Below are 12,457 nucleotides of genomic sequence, written 5' to 3'. Positions count from 1 at the left end.
TGTCTCCCCTCATAGCTGCCCCCTCCCCTCCTTCATTCACATGCTATTTTCTGAGCGCCTCCTACTTACCAGAATGGAGATGAGCCCAGAAGTGGCCCTGGAGGCAGCCGGGGCAGAGAGGAAGGGACCCTGCCCTCCCCCACCCTGGGCTGCCCACCTGCTCTGCCAGGGTCCTCTCCATCCCTCTGGCTTTCTCTGGACCTCCGAGGGTGGTGGGCTGCCTCACCAGATCCCTGAACTTCTACCAGAGTAATAATGAGCCCTAACTGCTGCTCTGTGTGGAGGGCATCCTAAGGGCTGGGACTTCTGCCCTTGTCTCATTTCATCTCTCTATAGTCTTCAGAAGTGGGTGGGCTTCCCCCATTTTACAGAGGGGACGCTGAGGCTCAGGGGAGCATTCGGCAGCCCAGATTGCTGGGCTGGAAGTGGCAGCCTGGCCTCACTCTCCTCCCATCAGCCACACCCGCTGCCTTCCCATGGCCCAGCCTCAGCACCTATATGGGCACGTAGCCCCCAAGGGCCCTGAAAGGCTGGCCCGGCTCACCTTCCCTCTTTGCCCCTGCTGCAGGTGCCCAACAGAGTGCCACGGTGGCCAACCCAGTACCCGGCGCCAACCCAGACCTGCTTCCTCACTTCCTGGTGGAGCCTGAGGATGTATACATCGTCAAGAACAAGCCGGTGCTGCTGGTGTGCAAGGCCATGCCTGCCACACAGATCTTCTTCAAGTGCAACGGGGAGTGGGTACGCCAGGTGGACCATGTGATAGAGCGCAGCACGGACGACAGCAGTGGTGAGGCCAGGCTGGGGGGCCAGGCAGGGCCAGTTAACGGGGAAGCGAGTCTCAGCCTGGGAAAAAATGGAGGCCCAGAATGGGGCTTGCAGTTACCCCTGGCTGCACACCTGTGAGCAGGAGGACAGGATATAACCAACTCTGGCCACCACCCCAAGCCCCCAGAAGAGGCAGGATTCCCATACCTCACACCCCCTATATATACATCGAGGCCTTCTCCAGGAGACCCCACCCTCACCAGAACTCACCACCTGGGAAGTGGGTTAGTGAGTAAAAGGAAAGCCCCCTACAAATGCCCCAGGAGGCTATGGTTGGAGAGGCAAATGCCCACCACTGCATCTGAGCCTGGTCTGGGCCACGGGCAGCCTGGCGAGAAGTGCCAGCAAAGAGAGTTTGGAGGGAGTAGGTCCCAGATAATGAGGACGTGACACTCTGATCTCTGTGCCCCCATTCATTCTTCACACATTCCCTGAGCCCCCACTTTCATGCTGGGGACACAGCCACCACCTACAGAGAGCCCCAGCCCCTGCAGAGAGGTGGGCAGCATGGGGACCTCTCAGTGAGTTCTGGGGGCTATGGCAGCAAGAGGAAAGCATGACTGAGGGTTCTCAGGGGAGGTGACATGGAAACAAAAGGGTTATGAGAGCTGGTCAGGGAAAGAACAGGGGAACAGCATTCCAGGAAAGGGGCTCAGCAGGAGCAAAGGCTTTGGGTCAGAGAGGTGGGCATACTGGTCAGGGTCAGGAGGGAGGGTGCATAGGTAACAGTGGTACCATCTGGGAGACTCACATCTCGGGCTCTGGAGTGAGGTCACAGTCCTGTGGGATTTCAGAATGCCAAGTGAGGTGGCCAGAGCTATGAGTGACACTTGGGGCCCATGGGGGTGGGGGTGCTGATGGAAGGGGCAGATGCAGAGACGCTAAGGAGAGGGAACCAGTGAGACTGAGCTGAGACATGGAGGGAGGGGTTCCAGAGACAGAGGGCAGACTCAAGAAGTGCCCTTTCTGTGGGACACCCCATTCCCTGCCTTAGGCAGCAGGCAGCCAGTGGGGATTGGGCAGAGAGCCTTTGTTTGGGGTCCAGCACTCTCCAAGAGCAGGCCTAGTGGAGCTGACTATAGCCTCTCCTCCTCCTCACTGTTTAGACCCCAAATAAGTCCATTTCCTCTTCCTTCACCTTGGCACTTTGTGAAGCCCCCACACATGAGGAGCCCCTCAGGTTGAGTCCCGAGACATAGCACACATCCTGCGGGGGTACAGCCACCAGAGTGAGGCCAGAGCAGCAGTGCAGATGAAGACAGGCAGGCCATGCCCAGGACAACTCACACAGATGTCAAGGCAGGCAAGAGACCCCAGACCTAGAGGGGTGGTCCATGCCACCAGGCAGGAGGGTCTGGGTATTCCAGAGAAGATTCCAGAGGATACTTTCTAAGCATGAATCTTAAAACCTCCTGGAACAAGCATTTCCGAGGTCAAAGGACCAGAAGGTGCAAATGCAGGAATGGTAGCTGGCCTGCGGAGACCCCGGTATGGGCAGAAAGAGTGGGCCTGGGGGGCAGGCAGCAGAACATAGGGTTGTGACCGCACTAGAACTCTGTGGAAAGTTGGTGCTGGGAAGAGGGAGACTAAAGGAAGGGGCCCTGCCTAGGAGAACTTGGAAGCTCTCACAATAATGGGGATGTGAGCAAATGAGCCCTGAGTTTTGGCAGAGGGTGATTTAGTCCTCAGAACCAACCTGTCATGTTACAGATGGCTCTGACTCATCCAGGGCCCCAAAAGGGCTCCAACCAAGCATTCTGGTCCCTAGAAGCCACACCCAACTTTCCCCTACAAGACTCAGCAGGGGCTGGTCTCCTTCCCACCAAGCATCAGCTCCCCAGTCAATGATTCCTGCCCAGGCCCTTGAGCTCTGCAGTGCCCTGGCCTCCACACAGCTGCTGCCTGCAGCTGTTTTTCTTGCAGTCCTCAGAGGTTAACTGAGGACCTGCACTGTGCCAGGCCTAGGTTAGCCCCCAAGATGATCCCCCACCTTCAGACCCCAGCAGAGGTACCAGAAACCTCCCTGGCCCTGCAGCTTTAGGACCTGGTGGCAGTGTCTGCCTCCCCTCACTGGGCCTCAGTTTCCTCATCTGTAAAAATGGGGTAGGGGGGCTGGTAGGTTGGTGGGGAAAGCCATGAGATCTCATGCACCCTGTATGAGCCCGGCTCCAGGCCTTTCCTCTCTCCCTACTCCACACCCAGGGCCCAGCACCATTTTGAGTCCTCCCACTGCTGTGGCAGATCCCCCAGAGAAAGGACAGGTGAGGAGGAGGAGGAAGCTACAGTCGGAGACCTGCCTTCCTGCATCGTTCAGGGCCTGTCTAGAACTCCTTAGAAGGCTCTAGGCCAGCCTCCTGCTGCTCCCAGCCTCTTCTTCCAGGTGTCCCCACACACCCCTCCTTGTCTCCTACCATCAGGAATTCTGGAATCCATGGCTTGGCTGAGACCCAGGTTAATGCCTGCATAGCAGTCATAGGCTGGGTCACACATGCCAAGAGCCTCCACCCCAGAGTCCCCAGGAGTCTGCTCTGGTCTTGCTCCCTTCAAACCAGGCAGAGAGCAGAGCTCATGGGGACATATTCGCCCATAATCACTGGGGCCCTCTCCTGCCCTGAGCATCCATACTCAAGCCTCCCATGGCCAACATATCCAAATTTGTATTGATCTTGTTGATTTTTCAACCCAAAGTGATTGAGTGCTTTGAGAAGAGATAAGCTCACAAACAGATGTCACTGCAGTGGGCAGTGGTGTCATGCAGACACTGAGACCAAAGACCCTGCCCCGGGAATGTTCTGTGGTCAGGCAGGTATGGTAGAGTCATAGGTCAGCACAGATCCTTAGCCCCACCCATTCCTGTGTGGGTAGCTGGGTGGACACCTCAGGAGACAGCACCCCTGTCTTCCCCTGACTTGTCCCCAGTTCCCATCCAGAAAGCCAGGAGGAGAGACCAAGCCTGAAAACCCTCAAACCCAAACCTGCTGATGCTATAAAAGCCCCAGATCTGTGAAGCCAAGCATTGTGCGTTAAACAAGCTGGTTATTAGAAGCAGATTGGCGAGAACATGAGAACCTAAGCCCAAACTTGGCCTCAGAGCCCCAACCCCACCCTGCTAACCCTCCACCTCCCAAAAATACTCAGCACACCCACACTGGGGCCTCCCCATGTGCCCACAGCATTCACACACCCACTCACACCCCACACACTCTGGGGCCAGCAGGGACCATGCATCCTTTCTCTCCTGGCATCTGCTTGGTGACCTGCAGGGAGGAAGGCACTGTCTTCACATCCAGGACCAGCAGGACAGGGTCTGGGTCTGGATCTCCCCCTAGGTCCACCAGCTTCCTGGAGCATGTGGTGCTTGAGGCCACTGCCTGGATCTGGGACATCGTGGACAAACTTGGCCCTCCTTCATGGCAGCAGGAAGGAGATGAGGGGGTGGCAGTGGCAGGACAGAGAGGGGAGGAGATGGGGAGAAAGAAATAGGAGTGCTTAAATTTAGTGCCGTTCTCCCCAGACTGAGTTTCCTGAGCTCCCACCACCACCATGGGGGATGGAACAGTCCATCCATCCATAGACCTGTCCACTCAGGAAATGTACCCAGTTCAGAATGTTCTGGAAGTCTCTCACCATTAACCCCCGAAGCTTAGAGCAGGAGGGCCCTGTCTCCACCCCCAAGTGTATGCACAGCTCCTTCTCAGATGCCCCAAGACTCCAGTATGTTTGACAGGTAGCTGGAGCCCAGGGTCCTTCTACTATACATACACCCTATGAGGGACCCCCAGTTCTCAGCCTCACCCTACCCCCAGAGAATGCGCACATCCTTCGCCTTAGAGAGAAGGGGTGCCAGGCAGTGCCCAGAACAGAGGGAGCTCAGCCATGATGACCTTGGCCAGAAGTCTCCTGTGAGAACTTGCTAGGGGCAGGGGCAAGTGAGAAAAATCTGGGGCCCAGTGTGGGAGCTGGAGAGACTCATGAGGAGGGGTGTGGGCAGAGGTCAGAGAAAGACATGTTAGAGAAATTAAGGGGGAAAACAGCCTCCCGGCCTGTCTGCTCAGCTGGGCTGCTGCTCTCCCTGCAATGCAGCCCTAATTGAATTTCTCTGTTAACAATGGAAACACGTTGGTTGCCCGGCCTCTCTCCCTCTTTCTGATAAGCCAATGACCCGAGGGAAATTGGGGTCAGGAGGAGGAGAAATTGGAAACAGTCTTTTTTCACTCCTGGGGACACTGGTTTTGGCCAAGGGCCAGGGGCCCAAAGGACGGCAGGCATTCCATCCCTTCTGGGTCCTCAGAGGATCTGGGCCCCCCCCCGGGGCGCCCAGGTGTGGCAGAGGACAGGGGGGCTGAGTCTGTCTTTGAGAGGGGTCTCTTCAGCCCAGCCCAGTTGGGGCAGAGAGGGTCCCAGATACTCATCACTAGCCAGCTTCACCTTTGCAGACTGCCCCCTCACCCTCACCAGCGTTTCTCTCTTGAGATGGGCAAGTCACTGCCTCTCTAAGCCTCTGTTTCCTTATCCATGGAGTGGGAGCAATGCCGACCAAGGGAGTAGATTGAAGAAAATAAGCTAGCATGTGGGAAACCCTGGCTAAGCCCCAGGGGTCTATTATCATACTACATAATCGCTGTAATTATATTGTTAATAGCTGTTACTATATTATCACATGTCAGGATCTACCTGCTAACCCCAGGGAGGTGAACCAGATCCTTCTTCACCTTTTTTTTTTTTTTTTTTTTTTTTTTTTTTAATACACAAAAGCCCCAGGGCTCTCCTATCTACCTCACCCTTTCTGCCTTGGGTCCTTGAAGGCCAGCCCCTGTAGCCCAAAGCTCCTCTGTGCTGTTGTCTCTGAAACAACAGGAAGCCCATTTAGAGACATTTCTGTGACTCCAGGGAGACAGGCCTGGGGTAAAAAAGTATAATGAATGGAGGAGCTAAGGACTGGCTCCTGGCTTTCAGGAGATATAAATAGAGTACCCCCTGGGGCTCCCCCAGAGTTCCCTCCAGGCTGCTCCTTCTGAGCAGAGTGGCCATGGTGGTGTAGGGACCCCACACATCTGGACAGCAAGAACCGTGTGAGACTTGGCATGACTAGGACCCTGGCTACCCACCTCTCCTGCCCCCCAGGGCTGCCCGCCATGGAGGTCCGCATCAATGTCTCGAGGCAGCAGGTGGAAAAGGTGTTTGGGCTGGAGGAGTACTGGTGCCAGTGTGTGGCGTGGAGCTCCTCGGGCACCACCAAGAGTCAGAAGGCCTACATCCGCATTGCCTGTGAGTCCAGAGCCTAGCCCTTGGTCAGGGGTGGCCAGAGGGTATCACTAGGGGGAAGAGTCTGGTCAGAAAAACCTCAGGGCCTGCCTTGATGGGTGGAGAAATTGCCTCTGCACACGGCCCAGCCACCCCCATGTTCCCCCTGGTCACTCGGCACTTTCTCCTGCCACGTGCCACAGCCCCTGCGGGACCAGGGTACAGGGCCAGCCAGGCGAAGCTGTCATGAGGCACTCAGGCTGGAGGACACTCTTGTTCTTCTCCCAGATTTGCGCAAGAACTTTGAGCAGGAGCCGCTGGCCAAGGAGGTGTCCCTGGAGCAGGGCATCGTGCTACCCTGCCGCCCACCAGAGGGCATCCCCCCGGCTGAGGTGAGAGGGGCTCTGGTGCCCGCTCCGCAGGTGGGTAGGGCTCCCAGGTCTCAGGTCCTGCCTGCCCTGACGCCCCCAGGGGTTGCTCTCGCTCCAGGTAGGGCCAGCATGGGCGGGCAGTGCAGTGGCGTGGCTCCCTCCCCCAGGTGGAGTGGCTCCGGAACGAGGACCTGGTGGACCCGTCCCTGGACCCCAATGTGTACATCACAAGGGAGCACAGCCTGGTGGTGCGACAGGCCCGCCTGGCCGACACGGCCAACTACACCTGCGTGGCCAAGAACATCGTAGCGCGTCGCCGCAGCGCCTCGGCTGCTGTCATCGTCTACGGTGGGCCCCAGCGCTGGTGGGGCAGAGGGGCTCCCGGGCATAGGGATATGGGGTGATGACATGTTGGTGGCTCCCCATGGAGCCAGGGCCCAGTGGACCAGGCCAAGGCCTCACTGGGAAGGACAGGGAGAGGGCTTGCTGTGGCTGTCTGGGAGCCGAGGGGCATGCCTGGGCAGAGGTGTGGGACAGGTGGTAGTCCTCTGTGGCTGGACCATCCCTTGGCTTACCTGTGGGCCAGGGACATCGTGCAGATGGAGATGAGGGCACAGGATGGGAGTCTAGAAAAGGTGACAGACTACAGCCCATGCTCCTGTGTCCCAGGTATGGGAAGTAGAATGTTCCAGGCACCCTAGGAGCAGGCAGAAGGGGCGGGTGCAGGAGTTGCCTGCATGAAAGACTGGGCCAGGGCTGGCCGCCCTGAGTGCTTGCAGAACCTGCTGGGAGAAGGGGCTGTGGAGAGGATACTGCCAGGCTCTGGGGGCCGGTGAGCACAAGCATGGGCTCCCCTCCAGGGCTTCTTCACCAGCACAGCCACAGTCCGCCCATTTCCAGCTCACAGCCCCTCTGCCCTCCTGCCCTGGCCCCTGGGCCAGCGTGTCTGAGGAAGCCCCCCCCCGCTCCCTGACCCCAGTCCTTCTCTGTCCGGCCAGTGAACGGTGGGTGGTCGACGTGGACCGAGTGGTCCGTCTGCAGCGCCAGCTGTGGGCGCGGCTGGCAGAAACGGAGCCGGAGCTGCACCAACCCGGCGCCTCTCAACGGGGGTGCCTTCTGTGAGGGGCAGAATGTCCAGAAAACAGCCTGCGCCACCCTGTGCCCAGGTACCAGCGGCCGCCACCTCCCGCATCGCTCCTCACCACGCCATCTCCGTGCCCTGGCTCCATTGTGCCCACCAGCCTGCCCCCCATGGCTCCATCCCACCCGCCCACACACAAGGCCAGGCTCAGTCCAAGGCTGGGATGGGGTTTAGTGTGATCGGAAGCAGGGCTTGGTCTGTGTCCAGGCTAGGCCTTGGCAGAGGGGCTGAGTCACAGAGGCTGAGGTACGATCAGGACAGGTACAGACAGTGTGGGGCAGGGGCAGGGCACCGCCTGAGGCTACAGAACCACCTATGCCTGGAATCAGAGGGTCATCGTGGGACCAAGTACCCTTGCTGCCCCAGGGCCAGGACGGCCCCATAGTGTGGATAGAGCAAAGCAGGCCCGGCATCATCGTGCCTCCTGTCATTAGCATGCGTCATCCAGGCCAGCTGGACATCAGAGGGTGTGCTCCTTACCACAGCATCGCACCTAGGTCTGGATGCCCAGCAGGGCCGCACTGGCAAACTGCCCAGGCTGGCTGCCCAGGCTAACTGCACCATCTCCTCTGTGTTCGTGTCTGTCTCTCATCTAGTCGATGGCAGCTGGAGCCCATGGAGCAAGTGGTCAGCCTGTGGGCTCGACTGCACCCACTGGCGGAGTCGTGAGTGTTCTGACCCAGCTCCCCGCAATGGAGGCGAGGAGTGCCGGGGCGCTGACCTGGACACCCGAAATTGTACCAGTGACCTCTGCGTGCACAGTGAGTCCTCTCTGCCCCAGGAGTCCTCTTGAGTTTGCCAGGATTGGCCCTGATCAGCCCCCCTGCCACAGGCTGTATCCCCTTCTCCAAAGTTTAGGACCCTCGGGAACTCCCCATCCCTAACACACCCTAATACCTCTCTCACTTCTCATGAAACATGCATACGTGTGAACCTTTACCATGTACACCATGCCCCTGGATCCCCCTCCTCTCCTGCAGCTTCACCTCCACATGGTTCCCCAAGTGCACACAGAAGTCCTTTGGGGACACCAGGCTTGTGAGGCCTGTTAATTACAAGGCCATAACTAACAATTAAAGATCTCTGTTGGATTTTTTTCTCTAGAACACACCCTCCCCCATTCTTTCAATTAAAAACCTAATTATCTGTGTCAATTCCTTTCTGATGGACATTTCTTCTATTATGCAAAGCCCTTCTAAAATCAATATAAGCTTCCTCCAGGCAGTCAATCACCCCCTCCCCAGCCCTGCCTCAGGCCTGGGGAGGCAGACAAGAAGAAGAGCCCCAGCACCACTGCTTCTGGCCCAGGGACATGGCTAGGAACCAGATTGGCAGACTGCACCCCCCCCCCCAAGAAGCAGATCCCCTACTTCGGGGATCCCAGGAGCTTCCGTTCAGCCCAGCGGCCCATTGGGGCTGTCCAGGGAAGTATCTTTTCCCCTCCTCCATCCTTCAGTAGCAGCAACCTCAGACCGAATGGAGCAGTGAGAGATGTGATTTGCCCAGAGTGACAGAGCATGGTGGTGGCAGGCAGATGCAGGACTGAGATGCACACATGCTGCCTCCATGCTCCCTGCCACCCGTATCCCCAGCCCTGCTAGTGCTGATGCCCAAGGAGTGAGCGCCTCATCCTCCTGGGGTGTAGACCACTGACCTCTCCTTCCCGGCCTCCTGCACCCTGCCCCTCCCAAGGCCACGCTCTTTCCCGCAGCTGCTTCCGGGCCCGAGGACGTGGCCCTCTACGTGGGCCTAATTGCTGTGGCTGTGTGCCTCCTCCTGCTGCTGCTCGTCCTCATCCTTGTTTATTGCCGCAAGAAGGAAGGGCTAGACTCAGATGTGGCTGACTCGTCCATACTCACCTCAGGCTTCCAGCCTGTCAGCATCAAGCCCAGCAAAGCAGGTGGGGTGCCCCTCACCCCTACTCCTGCCAGGCCCCCACACCAAGAGCTGCCCAAGAGATCACCTCAGTGCCACTCACTGAGTCTGTCTTTACCGTTGCAGACAATCCCCACCTGCTCACCATCCAGCCAGACCTCAGCACCACCACCACCACCTGCCAGGGCAGTCTGTGTCCCCGGCAGGACGGGCCAAGCCCCAAGTTCCAGCTCGCCAATGGGCACCTGCTCAGCCCACTGGGTGGTGGGCGCCACACGCTGCACCACAGCTCACCCACCTCTGAGGCCGAGGACTTCGTCTCCCGCCTCTCTACCCAGAACTACTTCCGCTCCCTGCCCCGCGGCACCAGCAACATGACCTACGGGACCTTCAACTTCCTCGGGGGACGGCTGATGATCCCTAATACAGGTGGGAAAGACCCCAGAGTGCCCCGGGGAACTCTAAAAGGCAAGACTAGCCTTTGTGTCTCTCCTGGAGGAGGATGGGACAGCTCTGATGTTCTTCCTGTGCTGCTCAGCCTCATCCCAAGTGCTGAGCTAGGCCAGCAAGGAAAGGGGATAGAGTTTTGGAGAGGATCCAGTCGTGGCTGGCAGTAGGGCCGACACTGAGGCCATGGCCTGAGTGTCTCCCTTCTGTTACCTAAGGGACAGGACTTCTGTCCATTCATTTCCACAGTCAGCCAGCCTGTGTGTGCTGGACTCTACGTTGGACCCTGGGCCCAGAGGTAGGACAGGTGCCAGCCCCAAGGAGCTGGCAAACTAGTGGAGAGATGGCAGACCACAAACACCTGAACATGGCATCCCCCACCCACCACCTCGCGGAAACCCCTCTTGATAGAGAATCCACAGACCCCTTCCATAGTCATCCTTTTTTAAAGATTTTCAGTAATCTCTACTGAAGACCTTTTGAGGAAGCACAGCAGCCTCTGATGTTCCCACCTTGAAATTTTCTGTCCCCTCAGCTGAGATGACCCCACATGCCCCTGATTTTCTTGCGCCTCTCCAGCTGCTCCTGGTGCCTGTTCCCTGAATGTAGGTGTTCCTGAGAGCTCTCTCCTGGCACCCTCTCACCGAGCAGTTGCGCCTACTCCATGGCTTTAATCGCCATGTCTGTGCAGATCACTCCCACTCCTCCAGCCCCAGCCACATTTCTCCTGGGCGACAGAATCATACACCCAGCTGCCTCCTGGGCAGCTCCATCTGGATGTCTCACAGCACCTCAGATTCCTGATGCCTAAAACAGCACTGTCTCCCACCCTCCCCCAGAACTTCCTGCTTCCTGGCTTTCCCCACCTCAGGGACAGCAAAGTCAAGTGGCTCAAGCCAGAAACTGGAGGTCACCGTGACTTCCTGGTCTTTTTCACTTGTCCCCCCTCACCTCCACAACAGCCTTAGTCAGTCACACACCAATTCCATCATTCTTCCTCCTCAAATGTTTCTGCGTCCTCCTGGCTCTCCTCCCTACTGCCTTTTCGGGCTCAGGCCACCACACCTACCTCAAGCATTCACCCAATGACACCAGACTTAATCATGTCCCTCCCCTTCTCCAACTGCTTTGGGGGCTTCACAGTGCCCCCCACAAAGCCCACATGACACAGCCACAGTGTCCTGTCCCCTGCCAGCCAGCTACAGTGGCCCCTACCCTCCTATGCACTCTTTTCCTGCACGTGGCAGTCATGGTGGGCTCTCAGAACTCCAAGCACACCATGCTGCCCTTTGCACACACAGATCCCTCTGCCCCCATTCACTGACTCATCTGCTACTTCTCATTCAGGTCTTGGCCTGGCAGCTCTCCCTCTCTGTGCCTCATGTCCTCCTCACGGGGCTGCTAGGATGATGAGGTGAGATGGTCCATGTCAAGCTCTTAGAAAGGATAGGCACAGGGGGCACTCAGTGACCATCAGCCTTTCATTTCCCCTGGGGCAGGGGGGCTGCTGCTCCTCCCTGCTCTCCCCTAGCACCCTTAACCACCATCCACTTGTGTTTCTACCCACGGGGCTGACGCCTCATGAGAGCAGGGCCCGTGGTTTTCCCTCACTGCCTCAAGTACTCAACATTAGCATTCATTGAATGAGTGTGCAAGTGTGTATACCTCTGCCACAGAGACCATTCATATGTGGATCTCTGGAACTGCCACCAACACTGGCAGCCAGTAGCAGGAGGCAGCACAGAGCTGATGAAGGGAGCAGTAGCTGTAAATATGCCATCTCCTGGGCTTCAGTTTCTGGGAAGTAGTGATATTCCAAGTAGCCCATCTCAGAGTTACCCACTCGGAGCATAAATGTAAGCTTTTGGACTTGGTGGGATAAAGTCGTAGAATTCCTTCTCTTCCCTGGTCACTAGCCTCTGAAGCCCCTTCTGATGTAGGGACTCCCTGCCCTAAAAGAACAGGAAGGTGAAGTAGGACCACCCTTTGCCATCCCCCAGAGGAACTCTGCAGCTCCTGTCCCATTGTGCCTCCCCTGGAACCACTCCTCACTGAGCAGGCACTTTTGATGCTGCCCAGCAAGACCCTGCTATGGAAGTGAATCAGCCAGACAGAAGGATGTGTGTGCAAAGGCTCCCAAACCAGGGAAGGCTACCTAAGGACCAAGTTGTTAAAGGCCCCAGCCCCATCTGCAGGGGCCACTGCCAAATGAGGAGCAAAGTCATGGTGGCAGAGAATGGCTATCCCCAAAGATGGCCAGGGCCGATGGAGAGGAGGAAAGCTTGAGCAGAGCAGGAGGGCAGGGCATCTAGGCAGAGGAGTGCTCAGGAAAGTGGCTCCAGAATGGCCAAGTATATGGCACAGGCTGTGCTGAAGAAGCTGCTGGAAAGGCAACTGGGGTCATAGGTGAAGGGTCTTAAATGCCAGGTCAGGGAGCTGGACCTTATACTGGAGCCAGGGAAGGTTTTAAGCAGGGAGTGCCCTGGTCCCACCCAGTGCCTTTTGGGTGATGGGTCAGGTAGGTATATCATACCTGACACATTTTGTTCCA

The 12,457-nt window shown here is 57.5% G+C and overlaps 1 protein-coding gene across 1 annotated transcript in view; it reads left to right on the top strand.

The window, feature by feature from the left end:
- Positions 1-12,457, top strand: part of UNC5A (unc-5 netrin receptor A) — a 61,566-nt gene that overhangs the window by 45,238 nt on the left and 3,871 nt on the right. Inside the window, exons 2-8 of the mRNA XM_042991743.1 lie at positions 569-790; positions 5,953-6,096; positions 6,361-6,464; positions 6,611-6,791; positions 8,181-8,345; positions 9,296-9,484; positions 9,586-9,888. Of these exons, the coding sequence (XP_042847677.1) occupies positions 569-790; positions 5,953-6,096; positions 6,361-6,464; positions 6,611-6,791; positions 8,181-8,345; positions 9,296-9,484; positions 9,586-9,888 (1,308 nt within the window). The remainder of the gene's footprint in view (positions 1-568; positions 791-5,952; positions 6,097-6,360; positions 6,465-6,610; positions 6,792-8,180; positions 8,346-9,295; positions 9,485-9,585; positions 9,889-12,457) is intronic.

This window comes from Panthera tigris, chromosome A1, assembly GCF_018350195.1.
Source record: "Panthera tigris isolate Pti1 chromosome A1, P.tigris_Pti1_mat1.1, whole genome shotgun sequence".
Taxonomy (NCBI): Eukaryota; Metazoa; Chordata; class Mammalia; order Carnivora; family Felidae; genus Panthera; species Panthera tigris.
Note: the sequence above shows the minus strand (reverse complement) of the source record. Positions and strands in the feature narration are given on the sequence as shown.